The 24,772-nt window shown below is 36.2% G+C and overlaps 2 protein-coding genes across 3 annotated transcripts in view; both read left to right on the top strand.

Moving 5' to 3' along the window:
* Nucleotides 1-24,772, top strand: part of LOC149549956 (GDSL esterase/lipase At5g45910-like) — a 245,468-nt gene that overhangs the window by 168,335 nt on the left and 52,361 nt on the right. The window lies entirely within an intron of this gene.
* LOC149549957 (uncharacterized) lies at nt 4,083-5,489 on the top strand. Its single transcript, XM_089793159.1, has 2 exons — nt 4,083-4,933; nt 5,041-5,489. Exons 1-2 carry the CDS (start codon nt 4,226-4,228, stop codon nt 5,419-5,421), a joined length of 1,089 nt encoding a protein of 362 aa, XP_089649285.1. The 5' UTR covers nt 4,083-4,225; the 3' UTR covers nt 5,422-5,489.

Raw genomic sequence — 24,772 nt, 5'->3', positions numbered from 1 at the left:
AGATTTTTGATGGAAAGACACCCAACACTTTTGTGTTGTCCATGTGTGGCCCATTGCCTTGACCTCGTACTGGATGATATTGACAAGCTTGAATGGGTCAAAAAGATGTGTTGATAATGAGGTAGTACATAGGGCAGAAGAAATTGGTTCGTCTTGGTATCTTATAGAATTAAAATCCTTGATGCAATCAAAGGCAGGATTGAGGAGTATGTTTGTTGGCGAGGAGTGGATTTCCTCATCCTATGCTATGACCACTGTAGGGATGGATGTGGCAAATTGCAGTTTTGACAAACCAAGTTTTTGGACCCCTTGTGCAAAGATTATGTAGGTAATTTTTTAATAAATTCTAGAATCTACACCATGTTTTAGTATTACATAATATTTAGTGTTTACTTTTAATTTATATGCATATTTTTCTTGTTTTCATGTACATTTGTAACTTAATTGTTACTGTATAACAATATTTGCAGGTCACTGAGCCCTTGGTAGTTCTACTAGTTGTTGATTGAGAGAAGCCTTCTATGGACTACATATATGAGGGCATGGATAGGGACAAGGAGGCCATTAGATTTGTATATGGAGGAGATAAGCATAAGTATGGCTCCATTTGGACGATAATTGATAGATGGGACCTTCAGCTTGACAAGCCCATCCATGTAGTCACTTACCTCAATCTGGCATACCATATCCACCATGATTTCAAGGTATATGAGGAGTTTCTTTGTAGGCTCTATTTAGTGGTACAAGAAATGTCTTTTGATGATACCAAAACTACATTGCACGAGGTAGAGACATTTGATGATACAACAAGGAAGTTGTTAGGAAGCCAAATTTGCAAACTTGCTTGCAAAGAATTGCAACCAAATAGAAATATATATTGAGTGCATAATTTGATTTTATAATCCAGCCTTAAAGTTGGTAATGAGACTGATTTATTTTTTCTTTTCCTTATTTCAGATAGATTGTGGCTGAAGCTGTGGTCATGGCAGTGGAGGATAGAGCACGATTAGATACAGGCACAAGCACAATTGATGTTAGTCAAAGTGACACCTTACAGCAATAGACAATGATTGTTCAGTTATTCAAGACCTAATATAGGCGCCTTTGTAGGAGAGATGCAGGTGTTGAACTAAAAGTCATTGATGCCAAAATTAATTGTCCATTTGAAGATAGGTATCATACCTTTCTATAGGGTGTTGTGAAAAAGTAGAAGTTGAATAACACTGTAATCAAAGCAATTGAACACATGAATCATATTTTTTCATAAGTATTCTGTTTGAAAGAAGAATAGAATACACCTTGGGATAAAGGATTGGAGAGTTTTCTATCAATTTGCAACATACATGTTTGGGCAGGTATGCCGGATTCAAACATGAGTATGTCTGATGAAACACAACAGTAACTTCTATTGGCACATGAATTATCAGTAGCAATCATCTGTATCACGTAGTAACTTCTATATGTTCTGTACTATCTTCATGTTACAGGCATAATGGGATAATTCTCCAGAATCTGGTTTTGAATTTTGTCTGTCAGGATGATTCCTCCAGCAATGATAAAACATGGAACTGTCTTATAGACCATAAGCAGCCACCACATTATGTGCCATCCTTGTATTCAACAGAGTCAGATGCAGATAAAATAACGAGAACAATTATAATATTATTGGTGATCTCTATAATTTGAAATTCTATTTATCAGGCTCATTATCAGTAGATAAAGTTAATTATGTATATAACTTGTGCTACCTGCCTGGATGGTCTGATAAGTGCCAAACTTAAGGAAATTTAATCTGCAAGTTGGGATAGGTCGAAAATGGTATGAAGCGCTGACAAAGATTGAGATGTTAGAAGACTTGACAAAGACATTTAATTGTTGTCATCAGTTAAAATAAAAATAAGCCAAAGGCAATTCTCGTGTGCCTTGATGGAAATTGGTTGAAGTGGCGGTCGGAAGGTTATCATCAACTTCCTAACTACTCTGAATAGATCAATATTGTGTATAAAGTTTTGAGACTTTCTTGATAAGATTACATGTTGAGTCTCTTCAGCGGTAAACACAACTATGTTTTTTTTAGTTTGAATCATGTTATTGAAGATGGAGAATATGTGTGCCATGTAACGCCCCTCGAGGGAACCCAAAAGAAATTAACCTAAAGTTTCGCTAAGTTTGCCAAACATTTTTCTTTTTTGAAAGATAATAACAAGAGAAAAAATATATCGGAAGCATTATGTAAGGACCCTCCTTGTATCTAATTATTAAATATGAATTTTCTTGTTAAATACTAAGTTACACGGGTACCCCTCCGCCCCCTCCGGACCTCGAACTGGTTCGAACCGGTTCGAGATTCTGGTCTGGTTCGACCAGGGTTCGATTTTTGAATCCTGGTTCGAACTGGTTCGAACCCGGGCGGACCAGGCTGGGAAAATCGAACCAGGTTCGAACCCAACCAAGAACCCGCCCACGGACGCGGAAATAAAGTGACTTATTTGCATTTTTTTATAATTTTTGGAGTCCACGTACCCTAAAAAGGTGTTATGAATTGGTTTTTTGCTCTCTCATAGTCATTTGATGTTTCTAAATAGGTTGTTTTTGCCTTGAAGGAGAGCACATAAGTTTTTGAGCAAGCATCCGGTTGTGCAAGGAGGAGTTTGAAGCAATACTTGTTGGTGTTCTTGAAGTGTTTGTGCATCATTTATACACATTTGCAAACTTGCAATGGCTGGAAAAGGACCAAGAGGTAAGATCTTATTCTATTTACTACTGTTTTGTTCTAGTTTCTCCAAAAAAAATTCATTTTTCTTTCAATTGTCATATGTTCTAAGTTCTTGAATCTTTTCCATTATTTCAAAATTTGTCATTTTCTTGCATATAGATTATGAACATATCTCTAATTAGTAATTTCTTACCATAGGGAAAGGTTCGAAATTAATGTCATCTACCTCTTCATCAATAGGCAACACCGAACAAAGAATGGAAACCAACTCCGATTCTCCTCTATGGAAGTATGTAGACATTATAAAACCCATTCCAGGAGGTGGTGCATTCCGTTGGAGATGTCGAGGATGTGATGTAGAAAGAAATAGTTCTTATTATCGTGTGGTAGGCCATCTATGTGGTTATGCTGGAAGAGGAGTCAAGAAATGCCCTGGCAAAAATGGTGTCCCTATACCAAATCACACCGTGTTAAAATATATTGAAGAGCATGAGGCAGCAGAAGAGAGAGAAGGACGCAGGGCAATAGAACTCAGTAGTAGTAGCAATAAAAGTAAAAAAGCTAAGGGAATGCAGGGCCCCTCAGATGTTATTGTACAAGACCACCCCTTCTTCAATACTACAATGGACACTGACACTGAATCTATCCCCATTGTACACAAAAGAAAGGGGCCAATAGAAACTTCTTTTCAAAACAAGGCCCGGAAAATTGCTGACATTAAGGTGGGAAGATGCCTCTATACAAATGGGTTGTCTTTTAATGTTGTCCGCTCTCCGTTTTGGAAGGACATGTTGAGGGGTGCCAATGAAGCTCCAAAAGGGTATTGTGGCCCCGGGTATGAGAAAGTTCGCACCACCTTGTTGGATGATGAGGTCCAACGGGTTGAAAATCAATTGAAGCCCATAAGGGACTCATGGGTTGAGACAGGGGTGACAATTGATTCAGATGGCTGGAAGGATTCTAGGAACCGTCCCTTGATCAATGTACTTGCGGTGTCCCCTAAAGGGGCAATGTTTCTGAAAGCGGTGGATTGTGAGGGCAAAGTAAAAGATGGGCCATTTATTGCTGATATCTTAATTGAGGCCATTGAACAAGTGGGAGCAAGAAACGTTGTCCAAGTCATAACGGACAATGCAAAGAATTGTAGAGCAGCAGGTTTGTTGGTTGAATCACGATATCCACATATCTTTTGGACACCTTGTGCAGTCCATTCACTCAATCTTATGCTAAAAAAGATTGGGAACCAAATTGAGTGGATCAAAACAATGTATAAAGAGGCTGAGGACATACAAATGTTTGTCACAAACCACCACATGACTCAATCTCTTTTCAGGAACTACTCAAAATTGGAGCTATTGAAGGTAAATGAACTTGAACTCAAATTAGTAATTTAATTTTTAATATTTGACAATTTCTGATTTTTCATATTTTACTTGTGCAATTGCCAATGTGTATACTTTTCTTAGTTTTCTAAAATATGTATCTAATAGTTGTTTTTTGCTCTAATTTATGTCACAGGTTGCTGAGACCCGTTTTGCATCACATATAATCATCTTAAGACGACTTGTGCAAGTGAAAGATGCACTTCAAGGTATGGTAATCAGCAACAATTGGGGTGTATGGAAGCAAAAGAACACTGAAAGGGCAAACAAAATAAAGGATAGGCTATTGGCTGACTCATGGTGGGAACGTGTGGAATATCTCCTTAAGATCACCGAGCCCATTATGAGCATGCTTAGGTACACTGACATGGATAGGCCTTGCCTTGGAGAGATCTATGATGGCATAGACTCAATGATTGAGAAGATCAGGCAAGTTATAAATGAGCAGGAGCAAGATCCGCAAGAGACCTTTTTCAAACAAGTGCAAAAAATTATTAATGAAAGATGGAACAAAATGACCACTCCATTACATTTGCTTGCCTATGCCTTGACCCCCAAATACTATAGCTCACAATATTGTGATCTACCAGGAAGGTTGCCACCATATAGAGATATGGAAGTGTCTGAGGGGTACCAGGCAGCATTTAGAAGAATATTTCCTGATGATGATATAAGAGATCTAATCATGGATGAGTTCATAGCATTTGTCAATGCTACAGGTCTAAGTAATGATGCTCTTCGTCATCGGTTCAAGAAGCATGCTCATGGTTGGTGGTACCTCCATGGCCAAAAATTCCAAACATTGCAGCCCTTTGCAATCAAAGTTATATCACAAGTAAGTTTTATTTTATTTTTTAATTAGCTCACTTTATCTTCAAAAGAATTTTTTAATAAGATTGAATTAATTCCTTTTTAATTGCCTACCTTATGTTGTCTTTATAGGTTGCTAGTTCTTCTGCATCAGAAAGAAATTGGAGCACCTATTCTTTCATCCACTCGGTGAAGCGCAATAGGTTGCAATCAAAAAGAGCCGACAACCTGGTATTTGTGCATAACAACTTGCGCCTTCTTTCGCACAAGAGTCAAGAATACAAAGAAGGGGAGACAAAGAAGTGGGATGTAGATGTAGAGATTGCGGACTTGGATGCTTCCACTGCTGCGCTTACAATTGATGATTTTGATGACTTTGATGTCAATACCATTGTTGATTCTGCTGCTGATCCCATTGGCCTTGGTGCAAGTAATAGCATAGGCGAAGGAGGAGATGAAGAAGAAGATGAAGAAGAAGAAGATGAATATGAAGAAGATGAAGATGAAGAATGAAGAACTTAGAACTAGAAATTCAGAATTTTAATAGATTTTCATTCTATTAGTTACTGTTAAACATTGAACGTGAAACAATGACACCATTTTAAATGTTTTGAATCTTTCATCTTTGATGTTGAAGTTGATTGAACTATGTTATTGTTTATGCTGTTTTAAAGTTTTAAATGTGTTTATGGTACTATGCTACATTCTAATTTTAACTCATGCTTCATAAAAATGTATATATATATATATATATATATTTTTAAAAAAATTTTTACATGTTTTTGTACTAACGAACCCAAACGAACCCAAACCCCTTTCCAAAATTTTGTCGAACCAGAACCCAGAACCGAACCACGAACCGGCAACCTAGGTTAAATATGTTCTAGGAGATCTGAATGGATATGAAGTAATGTTTTATGTTGTGAAGATCCTAATGAAATTAAGAGAAATTGATACATCCATGTTTTAAATACTCAGCGATTCGAGAACTTCTACATTATCTCAACTGTTTAAACATTGAAATTTCACTAACGATGATATGAGACATTTTCACCTAGTGATAAGGGTGTTGATTTTGGTACCTTGAGGATTAAGTTTTATGCTCTAAATAGTACAGTATTCCTTAATTGGTGATATTTATGATGATAGGTATATGCATACCTAACTATGATTATTCTAGTATTTTAATCTAAATTAATGGATAAGTTATGTTATATTTACTTGAGATTTTTGATGATTAAATCTGAGGCTTTGCTTGACCCATCGTAGCATAGTCGATACATTACTATTTTGATACTCAAGACTCGATATGTCAGGACATTTTTTTATGCACTGAACATTATTATGCTATTTTATAATGTGTGATGCTTTACTTTCAGATATTTGATTTCGTCATTTAATGTTTTATGAACATGTATAATAATGAAGTAAATGAATGCATAACTAACACTTTGATTTTTGCAAATTATGGTCGAAAATATGAGTAGAATGAGATAAACAATTGATTATTAGAAAGATGGATGTTTTAAATTTACATGATTTTCCTGATACATAATTTACATATATGCATGTGATTTCTTGAACTACTGATGTGTGCAATTAGTGTGCAAGATATTTAACCAGGAAACCTAATGAAAAGACGAAATTGAACACCTTGCTATTTGTGCTAATTTGCATTGTCTTTCTTTGAAGGTTGTTATATAGTCTTAAAATTTTCCTAACTTTAGTGGATTTCTATTAAGTCTTTAAGGCCCAAAAACATTAAATTTAAGTATCCTAGGGGTAAGGGTATGGGTTGGGAGTACCTTCCACCCCCTTAGCCTCTTAGGTTGACTTTTAAGGTCACTCAAAAACCCTACTTTTGGTTGATTGCGAAAATTGATTGTCCTATCATGAGTTGGATAACTTTAACTCCACCTTGAGGCCTACCTTATGTCTAGTTGAGTTAGAAGTCTCTAGGGCTTTAGGCAAGTGGGTGGGAGTTATTGTTTTTGGGGGTAGGTGGTTGAGTTTTGGAGAGGGGTCTTTTTAGAGGCTTTTTTTTTTTAGAAGTTTTGGTTGTTACGCAATCTCTAGTCTTAGAGAGGAGTTTTGAAGATTGAAGGAAGGAAGAGCTCTTCTCAAACTTGTTCATTTGGCTATAACCTTGTTGTGAAGGTAGGATTCTTCAACTCTTTTTGTTTATGTTGTTCATGCTTTGTTCATGCATATGTTATTGTGTTTTTTTTTCATTGGTATGCTTGTATGCATGTTGGGTATGCTTGGGAGGGATTGAAACATGTTTTCTTGAATGCTTTTCTTTCATGTTTTGCTTATTTTTCGAAGGGTTTTCTTGTGGGTTGTTTTGGCATTACTCACCTTTGGATAGGCAAGAAGTGGCCATGTACGAGGGAAGGGCTTTAGTTGGACTCCGATAGTGTAGAGTCTCTTCTCATGGCGAGAAGAGGGAAAGAGAGTAGGGTGTATGGGCCCCTACTTGTCATCACATACCATGTGTTTGAAATTGTGAAATTTGAAGAAGTGAAAGAATGAAAATCTTTGTATTATTGGCCTCGAAAGGGCATATGTGGAAGAACGGAAGTTCTTGAGATTTTAGCCTCGAAAGGGCTATGTTATGGTATTGTGGTCGACGTCTCCTATTGGAAAAATCCACCTTCTCCCTAGTTTGGTTCTATGTTGAACCTATTGTGCAAACCGGCATGGGAATGCATGCTTGATTTGTTCTTCATGATATGTTTGATTTGTCTCCTGGTCAATTTTCGTCTTCTCCATGATCACCGTGATGTATTGAAGATATTGAAAAAGATTCCTTGTTGAGGACTTAGAAGAGAATTCAAATTGTATTGTAATATTATGTAAAAATGTGTTTTAAACTCTTGTTATAGTGGCAAGGATGTTGGGTTTTCTTATTGGTTCTTTCCCGATGGAGCCTTGAACCAAGTTGAATAATAGAAGAAAAAAGAGAGGATTGAGTAATGTTCTTGCATTGAGCCTTTTAGTATTTCAGTCCTTTACATATGTTTATTTGAAAATGGATAAAATGAAGTTCACTATTCCTATGACATTCAAATGTTTTGTAATCATATTCATTTGATTGAAGTTAATTAGATAACATAGTGATATATATCAAGTTATGCAAATTTAAGTTTAAAATATGTTAAGAGAATTATCATTTGAATTGTTAGTGTGTTTATGCCCTATATTTTGGGCATGACACATTAACTCACATACATAACAACCATCATAAAACAAATTACATCTCTTAAGGGTTTCATGATGTCGTCGGTAGAAATTGTGCATCGGCCGACGGGTCCCTTCGGTAGAAGTCTTGTTATGTAGCCGACGGGTAAAACAGTTTGTAGCAGGTATAATGTACCTGGCCGACCGATATCTTCGGGAAGGTTCGTCGGAAAGTATTTATAACCCCTTCGGAAAGCATTGTAATCATCATTATCATATCATATCTTACCATCGAAGTATAATGTACTATGGGCATATGCGAATAATAATAAGAGTTCTGCTGTTTGCTGTTGGGTGTTCGTATCTATTTCCTGTGTGCGTTGCTTAATTAATCCATACGGTAAACATTTGGCGTCGTTGCCCGATGGATCTGGCACGCAGGCAGGCGGATATGAATTAAATGCCGAATCAGTTGAACAAAGATAAGAGTAAGCTGAAGGAAAAAGATGACATACGCGTTGCGCAGGAAAATTTAATTTTGGCTCAGCAGATAGAGCGTCGAAGGAGGTTTCAAAAGATTTCCGACGGAAACAAGAGCGCGGAAGGATTGTTGAAGGAGACTCGACAACGGCTTGATTTGGTGGAAGAAGCGAGGGAGGAGTTTCTGAACCTGCATGCGCCACGGGAAGAGAATCCTGACGGAAGGAGATCGACTCGCACGGCTCGGAGTGCCAAAGGAGCACGAGCATGGAGTAACCTCTTCGTCTGAGATATACTTCCGGAACGGACAGCTTCGGTTGACGAACCCTCTTCTTCACCAAACAGCGCGGAAGTCCAAAATAACGCGGGTGTTGAAAACAGTGCGGAAGTAGAAAACAGCGCGGGTGTTGAAAATAGCGCGGAAGCAGAAAACAGCACGGGTGTCCAGAACAACGCAGGTGTGCAGAGCAACGTGGGTGTTCAAAACAGCACGAGAGCTCAGAATAGCGCGGGTACTCAAAACAGCGCGGGAGTGCAAAACAACGCAGGTACACAACAAAACCCTCGACATACAGTGATAATGGCAGGTCCGAAGGAAAAATTGCCTAAATTCGATGGTGATGAAGCAGCTGATCCCATTTGACATTGTAAAAAATGTGAAACGATTTGGAGGGAAAATGGCATAACAGATACAAACGAATGGATCTGACAATTTCCTGCTACCCTACAGGGTGTTGTGATTGATTGGTTTACTGATGCTGATCCACAGAAATTAAATAGTTGGGATAATATTAAGGAGGAGTTCATCGCGGAATTTCAACTTTTGCGTGATGATAATGAAATTGTAGCCGAGATATTCAATACCAAGCAAAAGAAGAATGAAACAGTACGGGTCTTTGCTAGGAGATTGAAGGACTTAATCAGTAAAATGGAGAATAAACCGGCAGATGGGCTCCAGAAAAGATGGTTCATTGAAGGCCTTCACCCGAAGTTGCAGAGAAAGATGAGGATCGTGCCACCATCGACATACATTGAAGCGTACAATAGGGCAATGAACCTTGAAAGTGACCAGAAGACAAAGAAGAAGAAGAAGACCAGCTCGTCAGATTCAGATGACGATGAGCCTTTAGGAGAAGATAGCAGCGACGATGACGAGGGAAGCAGCAAGAAAGTCCGTGCTCTTCAGAAGGACATGATGCGGATGATGAAGGAATTAAAAAACATGAACAAGGAGACTAAGGGTAATGATCTATGGTGCACGGAGTGTAAGAAAGAAGGCCATACGAAAGGATCCTGCCCGAAAGGATCATAACATTAAATCATCAAGAAAAGGTTGCTGTAGCTGAATGCTTGTTGTGCCAAGGTTTGGATAGGGAGCTCACAGGTAATCTACATTTTTCTGGTAAAACATAATCAATGTGAAAGTAGATAGTCAAAGATGAGACAACAGGAGAAAGTAGCTAGTCTGAACACTCAAGTCTTGTTTTCTAGGAATACAAATGAGTTTAGTAATCATGCTGAGATATCACTCTAAAGAGAGGTCTTTGAGGTTAGAGATGTTGCTTTGAAAGAAGTTGACAAGAAGGAAATAGTTCTCAATCCCACAGATCCAAACTACAGTGAAAATCCTCACATAGAAATACGACACCATCACAATTTCCATCGAAAATTTTCACAAGTAACAGATAAGTCTAGTATTGTGGCAACTTTCAGAGAAATAAGCATTATTTACAACAGTTTTTGCAGACATCTTCAAAAATTTCCTATTCAGCACAAATCCTCTTTGGTAACTAAAGCAGAGCTAAAAAATTGGCACCTAGTGATTACAAATTAACTTCCAGAAAAGAGGCAAAACAAGCAGAAGATTTCATTAGAAAACCACAGAAATTTGCATAAAATGGCGTCTATATAATAATCTTCAGGAAAGCAACCATTATCTGCAGAAAATCTTGCACACATCTTCATGGAAATTTCGTGTACAGCAAGAGGAAAAAAGGAAAAAGCTGGAGTTGTTTTCTTGCTTACCCATACAGCGAAATAAAAGTGAAATGATGGAAACCCAACAAGCAATAAGAAAGCCATGATCAATAACGCAGGCCTAGCTTTGAATGACAGTAGACACCAGTCAGCTCGCCTAGAAAGCCATGCATTTTTACCATAAGTCTCAAAAAAAAAAAAAAAACTCCATGGCGTCCAAGAAACAACAAACTCTCAGTCGGCAGCCAAAGAATTCATATTTCTTCATGCCAGCACTCACAGAGATGCCGTGATAGAGATCAGCAAAGAGAAGGGTAAAGAAAAATGACGTCTACAGCAAAAGAAAAGAGGAAGCACAGGTTTGAGACGTGCATGTTGACTAGGGTTTCAAAACGACCTTGCTCTGTTTTGTCTCCCATAAAATGCATTCGAAATGACAAAAATAAGGCTTGCTTCTTCTTTTTTAACCTTCCCTTAAACTCATTTGATAAGTTTTTGGGTCCGTAGTATGGTGGGCAGTTTTTTGTGACTTGATACATATTTTTACCATTATTACATTCTATTAGTGCATTACATTCGCATTAAAATATTGTTATTCTTTTAAGTTGATAATTTATAATCAACTAAGAGATAATAATATTTTATTGAATTAAAATAATAATGGTGTCAAATTAGAAGTCAAAAGACTCATTCTTGACTCAGTTATATTTATATTTTATTTTTAATTGCATAGAATTGAATTTGTAATTATTATTTTATAATTGATATTTTATGAATCAATTATTTAAGTAATAACTTTCATGCAATTAAAAAATTAAAAGTCAAGAGTCAAGACGAGTTAAAGGAGTTGGTATTTTAAAATGCCAAATTTGAAGGGACAACTTCAGTTGTTATTTTTAGAGGCATAGTTCAGACTGAGGTCTTCAGAGTGCATTATGGAGTGATTTATGGTAGTTTTGGGAGTCTTTTTGAGACTTTTCTTATGCATTGTTGGTGGAACTTCAGTTCGGGATATTTGGAGCATGTTTTTGGACTTTTCAGAAGTTCTTAATAATGAATTAACTCATTATTTCGACCCAGTTTTTCTTGTTTTGAGACAATGTATTGTTTATATATACTCCTCTTATTTTTGAGGAAGGGGTTCAGATTTTGAGGAAGGACGCTTATGTGATTTCGTCCTTAGTGCCTTTTTTCTCCATTATTCTGATCCATTATGGAGATTTACTGTTTTGAGGGCCTTTGATGGAAATAAAGTTTTCATTAGAACCAGTTTTGGAGTTAACAGATTTAGTTGTATGCGTTAAGGTGATTGATATTGTTCAAATTGTGTTTTAATAATAGACCTTTCTGAATGATGTCTTATCTTGTATCTTCTTTATCTAAAATGCTGTTCATAGGTTTTGAGTTGTGTTTCCATTATTGATGTATTCGATTGTGATCAAATTCCTTTCGTATATTTTCAAGTTCATAAACCTTCTCTTAAATTATTGATATGAATTAGTGGATTTTCAAGCAGGAGTTTCTTGTGATTGTCTTGTCAAAAAAATTTCATTGTGTCTCAGGTATAGCAGTAATTTGTGTTATCAATCTTGGTGTATCACCTTATTTCTTTAAGTTTTCCGTGTTTAAGGTTATCTTCTTATCCTTTTTAGTCTAAATTTTTCATTTCTCCATTAGTACAAGTAAGGTATAAGATATATCATACATGAACAGGCCTAAAATCCGGAGGTTCAACCAAGTTATAAGTTACCTACAACTTTTGGCTGATCCCATGTTTTTCCAAAATCGCTACGAGTTTTAGAACTTAAGGCAAATTTTCAGGGTGCACATTTTGGAGATAACAGTTTTTGGCACACCTGGTGGGACACTTGCCTTAATTTTTAAGGAAGTTGCTGCTATTTTGATGTGCGAACAGCAGGGTTATCATTTTTTCTGCATATCTGGCGACTCTGGGAAAGAAAGGTACAGATCAATGTTGTTAATGAGAAAGGTACAAACTAAAAGCTCAAATACATTTGAATATTTACAGCTTGAAACACCTAAAAGGCGTGGGAGAACCCTTGCTAGGACAAAGTCAGCAAAGAGAAATCAGAAATCAGCACAGGGTACTCGAGTTTATCAAAGAAAAACTCGTAGCACATTTTCAGTAAGTCCCAATTGAAGAACCGAGCCTTTGGAATAAAAAATTTCTGCATTTTTTGCAGATACAACAGCAAGCTCAAGTTCGGTAGCAAATTTATTTTCTGGACCAGCTGTAGTATTACTACATCAACAACAGATAAGTTATCAGCTACCAGTAATGGCACAGCCAAGAATTTTTTCTTTTGTTCCCTTTAATCAAGGAACTCCTTTAAATCTCTAGCAGCATAATGACATCCCGTTAGCAGCTTTGAAAGGAGTGTCATATTTTACCGGAGAAAGCCAAACTACAGCTTTTGAGCATGTTAGGGATATAACAACTTTATGCAACGTTCAACATGTGACACAAGAAAATGTAGCAATCAGATTACTGGCTGCCTCATTCAAGGGGAAAGCGTTGGAATGGTTCAGAAGTTTACCAGTGGCTTCGGTAGGCACATGGGATGAATTGGGTGATGCATTCACCAAATTTTTTGAAAACAACTTTGATCATTTGTCATTGGTAGAACAGCTAACAACCACAAAGAGGGCTCCACAAGAACAGATGACTGATTTGAATACACATTTTCAGAAGACGTGGGAGAGGACACCTGCTGCTGTTAGACCAAGTGCTGATCATACATTTTTGTACTATCTTAAGAGTTTGAACAGTGACATTTCTGTCATGATTCAGTCTATGGGTGGAAATACGCTGCCACAAGCATTTGCTATATCAGTAAGGGCAGAAAATAGTCTCATACAGGCAGGTAAAATTGCTCCTAGACCTCATTTGCCTATTTTTCCAAATATACAGCCAAATATACCTTTGCAAATGCCATCTTTCAACCAATTACCAGTCGTTCCTAGCCAAGAGATAGCTGTTGCAGGACCTTCTCAGGAGCTGCAAGAGATTAAAAAAGGTCAGCAAAAGATTGAGAGCTTAATGCAAACTTTTGGAAATGAATTGGTTAATCTAAAAAAGCAGCAGTTTCAGCCAAGGCAACCTTTCCAATCACAAAATTTCGCTACAAATCAAGGTTACCAGTAGCAAAATCAAGGTTACCAGCAGCAGAATCAAAGTTACCAGCAGCAAAATAATCAGGAATATCAACCACAAAACCAAGGACAACCCCAAAATAGGCAAAATTTTCAAGGGTATAATGCTGGAAATAAGCAGAGCATAAATCAGAGACCATATAGGCCTTATAATCCAGCACCCTTAAATGCTGCAAATCCTGTAAGAGATATGGTACCTGTACCAATGCAAAATAATATGGTTGCTGAATATGAGTGGTTTTTTCCATGTAATCAACCCCATAGTCAGGCTACTTGTTCAAATGGCGTTATCCATCAAGCTTTGATGGTACAAAATGCTACATGTATGCAGCATGCACCTGAGGCTGAAATGGAGCAACAGCAAGATGTACCCCCTACGGATGCTTCATTCCTAAATTGGCAGTTAGATGAATTTTGTGGTATGAATAGTCTTGATCCTAATATTACTGTTTATTCTAGGAATAAAAAAAGGGCTTTAGATGACCAAAAAACTAGTAATAACAACAATACTAGTAATACAGCCACTGCTGGATCAGATAAGCCAACTAACTAGCAAGCTCAATCAGCAAATCCTCCACATGCCAACATGGAACAACAGCAACAAGCACAACCTGCTGTTACAAAATCGCAGCCTAAGGTACATGCATCAATTCCTTTTAATGTTGTTGAAAATATGAAGAAGATGAATGTATCTATCAGTATGTGAGATTCTTTGGCAATACCTAGTCAAGTTGATATGTTGCAATCTGAATTATCAAAAAGAGGTAACGCTGGTGCAAATATACCAAGTGCTGTATTTATAAATAATGAGGAAAGTAACAGCAAACCAGCAGTTCCAGCTGTCAAGCCTTCCCCTTTTTATGTGCCTTTGATAATAGGCAATAATTTGGTTCATAATATGATTGATAGTGGAGCCACGAGTTCAGTCATGCCTAAAAAGGTAGCAGATTAGCTAGGACTGAAATATCAGCCTCTCAAGAAAGGTGTAGTGCAGTTAGATGGGTCAGCCGTCAACACAATAGGTGTCATTAAAGATGCTAGTCTTACCTTTTGCATGCTTGTCCAAATTTTTCAATACCTTAGGATGTTTATGTCATAAATCTTCTGCCATATTTTGCATTATGCTTATCTAGAGATTTCACTGCAAAGATTGGTGGCTATTTTTCATCAGATTGGTCCCATATGCTCTTTAGGTCAAGATATGGTACAAAAATCACTATTAAATCTGAAAAGTTAGCGAAAGACCATATAGAGCCTTACGTTCCTGCTGCTATAAATGCAAATCTGATATCACTTGATAGTGATGAACCTGAGGTAGTAGATTCTAACACACCTCTTAGTGGTATCCCGGATAGTTTGCTTGATGAATGGGTTGCTGAAAATGTTTCTAACATTCAAAACAACATTGTTCATGATGCTGGTTTTGGAAATTATATGATTTTAGAGCAAAGTTCAGGAATTCCAAATCTGGTCAAAGATACAAATCAGATCAGCGAACAAGAAAATTAGGTATGGAAGATGTATTTTGATGGCTCACGAAGCAAGAATGGTGTTGGAGGGGGAGTAATGCTAGTATCACCTCAAGAGGATAAGTATTTTGCTGCTTTTCGCTTTTCATTTTCATGTTCTAACAATGTGGCTGAATATGAAGGACTAGTACAAGGTTTGGAATGGGCAAGGAAGAGAAAAATAACGTGTTTGCAGGTTTTTGTGGACAGCAAGCTCATTGTCAACCAAGTAAGAGGTTTGATTTCTGTTAAGAATGACACTCTAAAGCTGTACAAAAACAGGGTATGGGATATTATAGAAGAATTTGAAGCTTTTAATAAAATATCCATACCTAGAGAGAAAAACCAGTTTGCTGATAGACTTGCAGCACTAGGCACACAGTTTGATATTGTCGAAAATGTCGAAAAAAGGAATGAACAACATCATGTTAAGGTGGTGGTTAGACCTTCAATACCAGAGAACAACATAAATTGGTAGGTTTTTGATTCAGATGAACAGATTTTAAACTTTTTGTTACAAGAAGATGTGTTTTCAGTTGCTAATCAAGATAGATTTAGTCAGCAATATGGTGATTAGGTTATTCAGCTAAAAACAAACAAGTTGCCTAAAGGTTTGGTCACTTTAGAAACTATCTTTGATCCGGATGATCAGGTAAAAAAGATAAAACTAGTTTGCTAGTGAAGGAAGAACATTACGAGGAGTTGGAAATTTTTGAAGGAAAAAAGCTGAAACTTGGTAAGATAAACTCACCACAAGAAAAACAGTTGTTTATGGAATTATTTCAGGAGTTCAATGATGTTTTTGTGTGGGATTATTTTGATCTAAAAGGCTTTGATCCTAAATTAACCTAGCATACTATTGAGCTTGAGCCTAACACCAAACCTATAAGGCAAAAACAGAGACTTGTCAATCCTAAGCTAGAACTATTGATGCTGAAAGAGTTAAATAAACTTTTAGGAGGGATTGTCTTTCCTATCAAACATACCTCTTGGGTCTCTAATCTAGTACCTGTAAGAAAGAAAAATGGAGAAGTATGCTTGTGCATAGATTTTAGAGACCTAAACAAAGCTTCATTAAAAGATAGGCATCCCTTACCATCCATGGAACAGATTTTACAATATGTTTAAGGTTCTGAAAGGTTTTCTTTGTTAGATGGATATTCTGGTTATAATCAGGTGCTGGTAAAAGATGAAGATCAGTTTAAAATAGCATTCACCACGAAATGGGGAACCATGGCTTATAGAAGGATGCCTTTTGGACTAGCAAATGCTGGAGCTACGTTTCAAAAGGCTATGGACATGGTGTTTCAAAATCTAATGTACAAGATAGTGCTGGTATATCTAGATGACATTACTGTTTTCAGCAAGGAGGCTAAGGATCATATTTTCATCTTAGATAGGTGTTAGAAAGATGCAGGGAGTTCGGTATTTCTCTTAATCCAAAGAAATCTGTATTTGCTGTTCATGAAGGTAAACTTCTCGGTTATATTGTTTCAAAGCATGGTACTACTATAGATCCTGAGAGAGTTCAAGCAATTTTAGAATTACCATTACCCAACCATAAGAAGGGTCTACAAAGTTTTCTTGGTAGGATAAATTTTGTGAGACGTTTCATACTTGATATTGCTAATCTTTTGAAGCCTTTAACAACAATGTTAAAGAAAAATACTGTTTTCAGTTGGACAAAGGAGGGAAAACGTTGTTTTGAAGCAATTAAGGAAGCTTTGTCCGCTGCCCCTGCTTTGATTAATCCAGATTTTACTAAAGACTTCATACTGTATGCCTATGGCAGTTTTGACGCCATTTTAGCAATGCTGGTGCAAAAAAATGATGAAGGTTTAGAGCAACCTATGGCATTTTTTAGCAAAAGTTTGCAAGATTACGAACAAAGATACAACTTTGTTGAAAAACATGTTTTTGCTATTATTAAAAGTCTTAAAAAATTCAAACACCTGTTTTCCAACAGCAAAATTCATCTAATGCTGTCTCATCCAAGCGTGAAGGAGTTTTTGTTGAGTAAAGATTTAAATGAAAAAAGAGGAGGTTGGATAACTCGTGTGATGGAATACAACGTTGATATCCATATCACCAAACTGGTTAGGGGCAAGGGATTATGTGAATAGTTGGCAGATAACAGCTTTCAAGAGGTAGAAATCAGTCAAAATCTATTGCTGGTTGATAATAATCCGGCTGGAAGTAATCAATCAGACTGCTGGTTGACAAAAATGACACATTTTTTGCAAACAGGGGAGTGTCCTTTGAGGTTGGATAGAGCAAAACACAGGTATTTCAGACTTCAATTAATTCCTTATGTCTTGGTTAATGATGTTTTGTTTAGAAAGGATCATAGTGGCATGTTATTACGTTGTATAAGTGCTGATCAGACCAGCAAGATTCTGGAACAATTTCATGATGAAGGGGGTCACTTTTTCCCAAAGACAACAGCTTACAAAGTGTTGAGGGCAGGATTCTATTGGCCTGATCTGTTCGAAGACGCCCATAGTTGGTCAAGAAAATGCCAAAAATGGCAAGGAAAGGCTGGCAACCTTACCTTTGCAACCGATATTGGTTGAACAGCCATTCATGAAGTGGGGTATTGATTTTATAGGCCCAATTAATCCAAGCTCTAGTTCAGGTCACAAGTGGATTCTTACAGCTACGGATTATTTTACAAGATGGACTGAAGCAGTAGCGCTAAGAGAGGCAAATGAATCAGCTGTACTCAATTTTTATGATGATTTGACTACAAGGTTTGGTGTTCCTGATTCAATCATTTCTGACAATGCATTAGCCTTTGTGAGAGCTAGAATGACTAAATGGGCGCTCAAAAAAGGTATATACTTGAATACCTCATCAAACTATTACCCTCAAGGTAATGGTCTGGCTGAAAGTACAAATAAGAACCTTTTAAGGATTATTAAAAGAACGTTAGAGGAGAATAAGAGAGATTGGCATGCAAAGTTGAAATCTGCCTTATGGTTGGATAGGATTACTCATAAGCGAATTATTAGAGCATCTCCTTACGTTCTAGTATATGGGAAAAAGGCCAAGTTACCTGTTACTAGTGAATTTCCTGCATTACAGCTTGTTGATCAGCTGATATTGTTTGAAGAACATGATCCTCTTAAGCTAAGGTTTGCTAAATTGATGGAGTTAGAGGAAAAAAGGAGCAAGGCACTGCAGGAAATGGAATACCAGCAGCTATAGGTGAAGAGAACATTTGATAAAAAGGCAAAAGATCGTCATTTTAAAGAAGGAGATATGGTGCTGAAGTGGGATGTACTTAAGACAAGACCAAGGCAGCATGCTAAGTTTGATCTTTTTTGGGAAGGCCCTTTTCAGGTTGTTGAATGCAAGGAACACAATGCGTTCCAGCTTGCCACTCTTCAAGGAGATGTTCTACCGATTCCTGTTAATGGGATTCACCTCAAGGCTTGCTTTAAGGTATGATTTTATTTCTGTTTGTTTTCTAGGTTAGGTTTCATGCTTTCAATAAATGCATTTGCATATTAGTTTAAGTTTTCTCTAAGTGCTGTCCAAGCACATGTCGGTTTTAGTTTCCTTTCCTAGAGTAGTTTCCTGTTTTTTTTCCTTAAGTTTTAGGAGTGTCAAGTTGCTGGTTTGGTTGTTTCATATCATACTCACCCACCTCAATCATGCACACTAATGCATGGATTGAACGCATACATGTAGGTTAGTACACGCATGTATATGCATATGCCTAGGACTGCATTTTCCATGTCATTTTTAGTCTCACTTTCATACATACTTGGCAGCCATAGCCATACACACACACATGCATCCACTAATCACTTGCATCCATCCAATTCATACATTTTCATGTATGATTCAGATGGATAACTATGAATTCGACTTTTAAAGTTGATGCTACAGTCTGATCATGCATAAAAATCAGTCTAATAATAACCTGTCAGTTGTCATTAGACTCATTTGCATACATCTCAGCCCATACCAGCAACTTTAGGGGTCGTGTCAGGTCAGGTCTAGGTCCAAGGAATTCATATTTTCAGACTCTAATGCCCAATGGATGTCAAAGGCAACTGATCAGGTGTCTAGCAGGCAGATAGTCAGCAAAGGTCACCAAAAATGTTGTTCATTTTTCACACATGTTCAAATAAAGGAAAATACATGCTTATTACTTTCAAGTAATTTTCAAAAAATGCAAGAGAGAAAAGTATTTATATTCGTTTTGAAATAATATACAATGTTCGTATGATGGAACAAATCATGATGGAAATAAAATGGTGAAAGTAAATTTCTCCCACACATCTGACTGTGAAAGTAGTCCCTACATACTGATATACACCTATAGTATATTCAAATCAGTAACGTAAAAGAGGGGAAAAGGGAGAAAAAGGTCATGGGCACTAGTCATTGCCTGTAATGACTGGTGAAGTGGCGTCCATCTGCATCCACCGTCTTGCTGTCCCGGATCTCGCTCTTCCTGTGCTTCCAATCCCTGCATCCATAAAAGAGAATAGGTTAGATCCAATGGATCTAAGCAATGCTGATAGCTCACTTTATCTCACTTTCATCATCCTACACGCTATTCAACTCAGTAAAATATAGACATACATCAGCAGATAGAGAGGTCGATCATGAAGTGCAAAAGTATTAAAGGGACAATTCATTTTTGTTTTGAAACCTTTTACTTATAAAATCTAGTGAAAGCAGGATAGATGTAGCAGATGGAATTGGTATGCATACAAATAACAGCAAATGAAACATTAAAGGGACGAACTCTCAAAGTTTTGAAACCTTTTGTTTTGCTCATATAGCAAGAGTGAAAGCTACAGCAGGAGGTCTTCAAAGGTAAACAAAAGATAACCATTTTCAGTCAGTGAAAAGAATGTGTCATATAGGTCAGAATGCAAACAGAAGCAGGATAATACACATAAACTTACAACACCACCAATAAAGGCACAACGTTCTGAACAGAGATAAATGTGGCAAGTGTTACAACTTTCAGCATTCAGCAACTCATGAAATCACAGGTCTGAATAATAAAAAGAATGCTATTTAATATCAAAAGGAAAAAAAGGAAAAGTACGTTACAGCAAGATACCATTGATGCAATGTGATGCTCAAAGTCTCTACTAAAATCTTTTATGGCATAAAAATTCATATATAGCAAAGAGAGAAAACATCAAATCTGGTATGAACGATTGTTTTCAGCAAAGGGAAAAACACAGTCTCCAGCAGTTTAAGCAAATACAATCAGTACACAGCTTCATGAATCTTTTGCAAAATTCATCAATAGGCAGAAAAAGAATTCATTATGAAAGAAAATGTAGCCCAGATTTCATAACATTAATTCATCAAGAAAAGGTTGCTGTAGCTGAATGCTTGTTGTGCCAAGGTTTGGATAGGGAGCTCACAGGTAATCTACATTTTTCTGGTAAAACATAATCAATTTGAAAATAGATAGTCAAAGATGAGATAGTAGGACAAAGTAGCCAGTCTGAGCACTCAAGTCTTGTTTTCTAAGAATACAAACGAGTTTAGTAATCATGTTGAGATATCACTCTAAAGAGAGGTCTTTGAGGTTAGAGATGTTGCTTTGAAGGAAGTTGACAAGAAGGAAATAGTTCTCAATCCCATAGATCCAAACTGCAGTGAAAATCCTCACATATAAATACGACACCATCACAATTTCCATCTAAAATTTTCGCAAGTAACAAATAAGTCTAGTATTGTGGCAACTTTCAGAGAAATAAGCATTATTTACAACAGTTTTTGCAGACATCTTCAAAAATTTCATATTTAGCACAAACCCTCTTTGGTAACTAAAGCAGATCTAAAAAATTGGCGCCTAGTGATTACAAATTAACTTCCAGAAAAGAGGCAAAACAAGCAGAAGATTTTATTAGAAAACCACAGAAATTTGCATAAAATGGTGTCTATATAATAACCTTAAGCAAAGCAACCATTATCTGCAGAAAATCTTGCGCACATCTTCATGGAAATTTCGTGTACAGCAAGAGGAAAAAAGGAAAAAGCTGGAGTCGTTTTCTTGCTTACCCATACAGCGAAATAAAAGTGAAATGATGGAAACCCGGCAAGCAATAAGAAAGTCGTGACTAAAAAACGCAGGCACAGCTTTGAATGACAGTAGACACCAGTTAGCTCGCCTAGAAAGCCATGGGTTTTACCATAAGTCTCAAAAAAAAAAAAACTCCATAGCGTCCAAGAAACAACAAACTCTCAGTTGGCAGCCAAAGAATTCATATTTCTTCATGCTAGCGCTCACAGAGATGCTGTGATAGAGATCAGCAAAGAGCAGGGTAAAGAAAAATGACGTCTACAACAAAAGAAAAGAGGAAGCACAGGTCTGAGACATGCATGGTGACTAGGGTTTCAAAACGACCTTGCTCTGTTTTGTCTCCCATAAAATGCATTCGAAATGACAAAAATAAGGCTTGCTTCTTCTTTTTTAACCTTCCCTTAAACTCATTTGATAAGTTTTCGGGTATGTAGTATGATGGGGAGTTTTTTGTGACTTGATACATATTTTTACCATTATAACATTCTATTATTGCATTACATTCGCATTAAAATATTGTTATTCTTTTAAGTTGATAATTTATAATCAAATAAGAGATAATAATATTTTATTGAATTAAAATAATAATGGTGTCAAATTAGAAGTCAAAAGACTCATTCTTGACTCAGTTATATTTATATTTTATTTTTAATTGCATAGAATTGAATTTGTAATTATTATTTTATAATTGATATTTTATGAATCAATTATTTAAGTAATAACTTTCATGCAATTAAAAAATTAAAAGTCAAGAGTCAAGACGAGTTAAAGGAGGAGTTGGTATTTTAAAATGCCAAATTTGAAGGGACAACTTCAGTTGTTATTTTTAGAGGCATAGTTCAGACTGAGGTCGTGCATTATGGAGTGATTTATGGCAGTTTTGGGAGTCTTTTTGAGACTTTTCTTATGCATTGTTGGTGGAACTTTTGTTCGAGATATTTGGAGCATGTTTTTGGACTTTTCAGAGGTTCTTAATAATGAGTTAACTAATTATTTCGACCCAGTTTTTCTTGTTTTGAGACAATGTATTGTTTATATATACTCCTCTTATTTTTGAGGAAGGGGTTCAGATTTTGAGGAAGGACGCTTATGTGATTTCATCCTTAGTGCCTTTTTTCTCCATTATTCTGATCCATTATGGAGATGTACTATTTTGAGGGCCTTTGATGGAAATAAAGTTTTCATTAGAACCAGTTTTGGGGTTAACAGATTTAGTTGTATGCGTTAAGGTGATTGATATTGTTCAAATTGTGTTTTAATAATAGACCTTTCTGAATGATGTCTTATCTTGTATCTTCTTTATCTAAAATGCTGTTCATAGGTTTTGAGTTGTGTTTCCATTATTGATGTATTCGATTGTGATCAAATTCCTTTCATATATTTTCAAGTTTATAAACCTTCTCTTAAATTATTGATATGAATTAGTGGATTTTCAAGCAGGAGTTTCTTGTGATTGTCTTGTCAAAAGACTTTCATTGTGTCTCAGGTATAGCAGTAATTTGTGTTATCAATCTTGGTGTATCACCTTATTTCTTTAAGTTTTCCGTGTTTAAGGTTATTTTCTTACCCTTTTCCGTCCAAATTTTTCATTTCTCAATTAGTACAAGTAAGGTATAAGATATATCATACAGGAACCGGCCTAGAATCCGGAGGTTCAGCCAAGTTATAAGTTACCCACAACTTTTGGCTGATCCCATGTTTCTCCAAAATCGCTGTGAGTTTTAGAACTTAAGGCAAATTTTCAGGGTGCACATTTTGGAGATAACAGGAACCTAAATGGCCCACTCCCACTGTGTTGAGGAGATAATCTGAAGTCTCAAACGGATATCAAAACACAAGTCATAACCAACATCTAGGCCAAGGAAACACCTAAAAGAAAACTATCTCAAAAGGTGCCAAGACACAAGTATCATCTAATCCTAGAGGCAACACAAACACGTAGGAAATCTACTATGTAATTGGGCAAAAATCATCGCATGAGCCAACTCTAAGGTTACTTTGGTAGCCTCTCTAGACTTCGGCCCCCTAGTGTCTGTATGCGGCACTAGTATCCTTTCATATAGACAAGGCATAATAACGAAGCAAGGTCACAACCAAGCATCCTCTTTACTCCCATCCTAGCGTGTACTAGCACTCGAGGCATGGGTGAGGAAAAATACAGACTCTTATTAATTCATTTTAAAACCCATTTAATGAAATGTTATCACTTATTAAAAAAACTTACAATGGGTTAACCAGGTAGCCACTCTAGGCTTTGGCCTCCATTGCAAGCCACTTCCCAACGTACACATAGATTACCTACGCTAGGCTCATAAAAAGTATAAATCATAGAATCACAGTTTTCACCTCAGTCCTTTACAAGAAATTGGAAAGCACCTATAGATAAAACTTAGTCCTTTACAAGCAACTAGAAAGCACTTAAAAACCAATCTCAATATCACCGCAGTCCTATACAAGCAACTGAAAAGCATCCAAAAATAATTGATTGAAAACTCAAAGTTTATACTAGAAAAGTCACACCATTCACCTCAATTTTACACAAGAAAACTGGAAAGAAATAAGAACCAACAGATCAAACTCATCATAAAAGACATGTGATTACATCACAATGGTCAAGTAGAAAAGATTGTATACAAAACATCATCATAGAACAAAAAACTCCAAGCCTCTGGTAAACATCCTAGTTTGGTTAAAGTACTAGGTCAAACCCGAAAGCCCAACACACAATTCAACATACATCACATCAAAAAAAATCCATAATTCATTTGTTTCGAAAACATACATATCCGGTTTACGAATAGGGTTTCAATTTTCCATTTTCCCTAGTGTTGATTCGCTAATGTTTTCGAGTTCACAAGAATAATAGATTCAAAAGTCCATTAAAAATCACTTAAATATAAAAACCCCAAATTTTATATAAAAATGAATTACTATTTAACAACTTCAAACTTTTTTAAAATTTCCCAATTCCAACTAAATTTTCAATAATAAGTATATAACCAAAACTATAAATAAACTATTATTAAATAATAATCATCACATTATTATAATAATAGCTATTAAATTTTTAATAAGATTATATTAATTAATCTATTAATAATAATAATTACTAAAAATAATGATATAGTAATACTTATTATTAATAAGAATAATAGTAATAACATTTAATATTTAATAATTAATAAAATTTAATATTTTTAAATAACATAAATTACAATTAACATAAAATAAAAACTATTTAAAAAATCACATTTATTAAATTACAAAATTTAATAAATTTAAAATACTTTATAAAAAAATCTATTAAAAAAATATAAATGAAATACGTTTAAAGCTTGCCGGCTCTCATTGCTAGCGACAGCGCTAGCTGCTTAGGTAGCTTTGGCTGCGGCAGTAGCTATGTTGTTGTCGGCAGCCCTTGATCTCCTCTTTCAATTTTTCTTAATATATTTTTTTAATAAAAAATAAAACAAACAACCCT

Source organism: Cupressus sempervirens, chromosome 7 (genome assembly GCF_028749045.1).
Source record: "Cupressus sempervirens isolate cs-2001-9-10 chromosome 7, ASM2874904v1, whole genome shotgun sequence".
Classification (NCBI taxonomy): Eukaryota; Viridiplantae; Streptophyta; class Pinopsida; order Cupressales; family Cupressaceae; genus Cupressus; species Cupressus sempervirens.
Note: the sequence above shows the minus strand (reverse complement) of the source record. Positions and strands in the feature narration are given on the sequence as shown.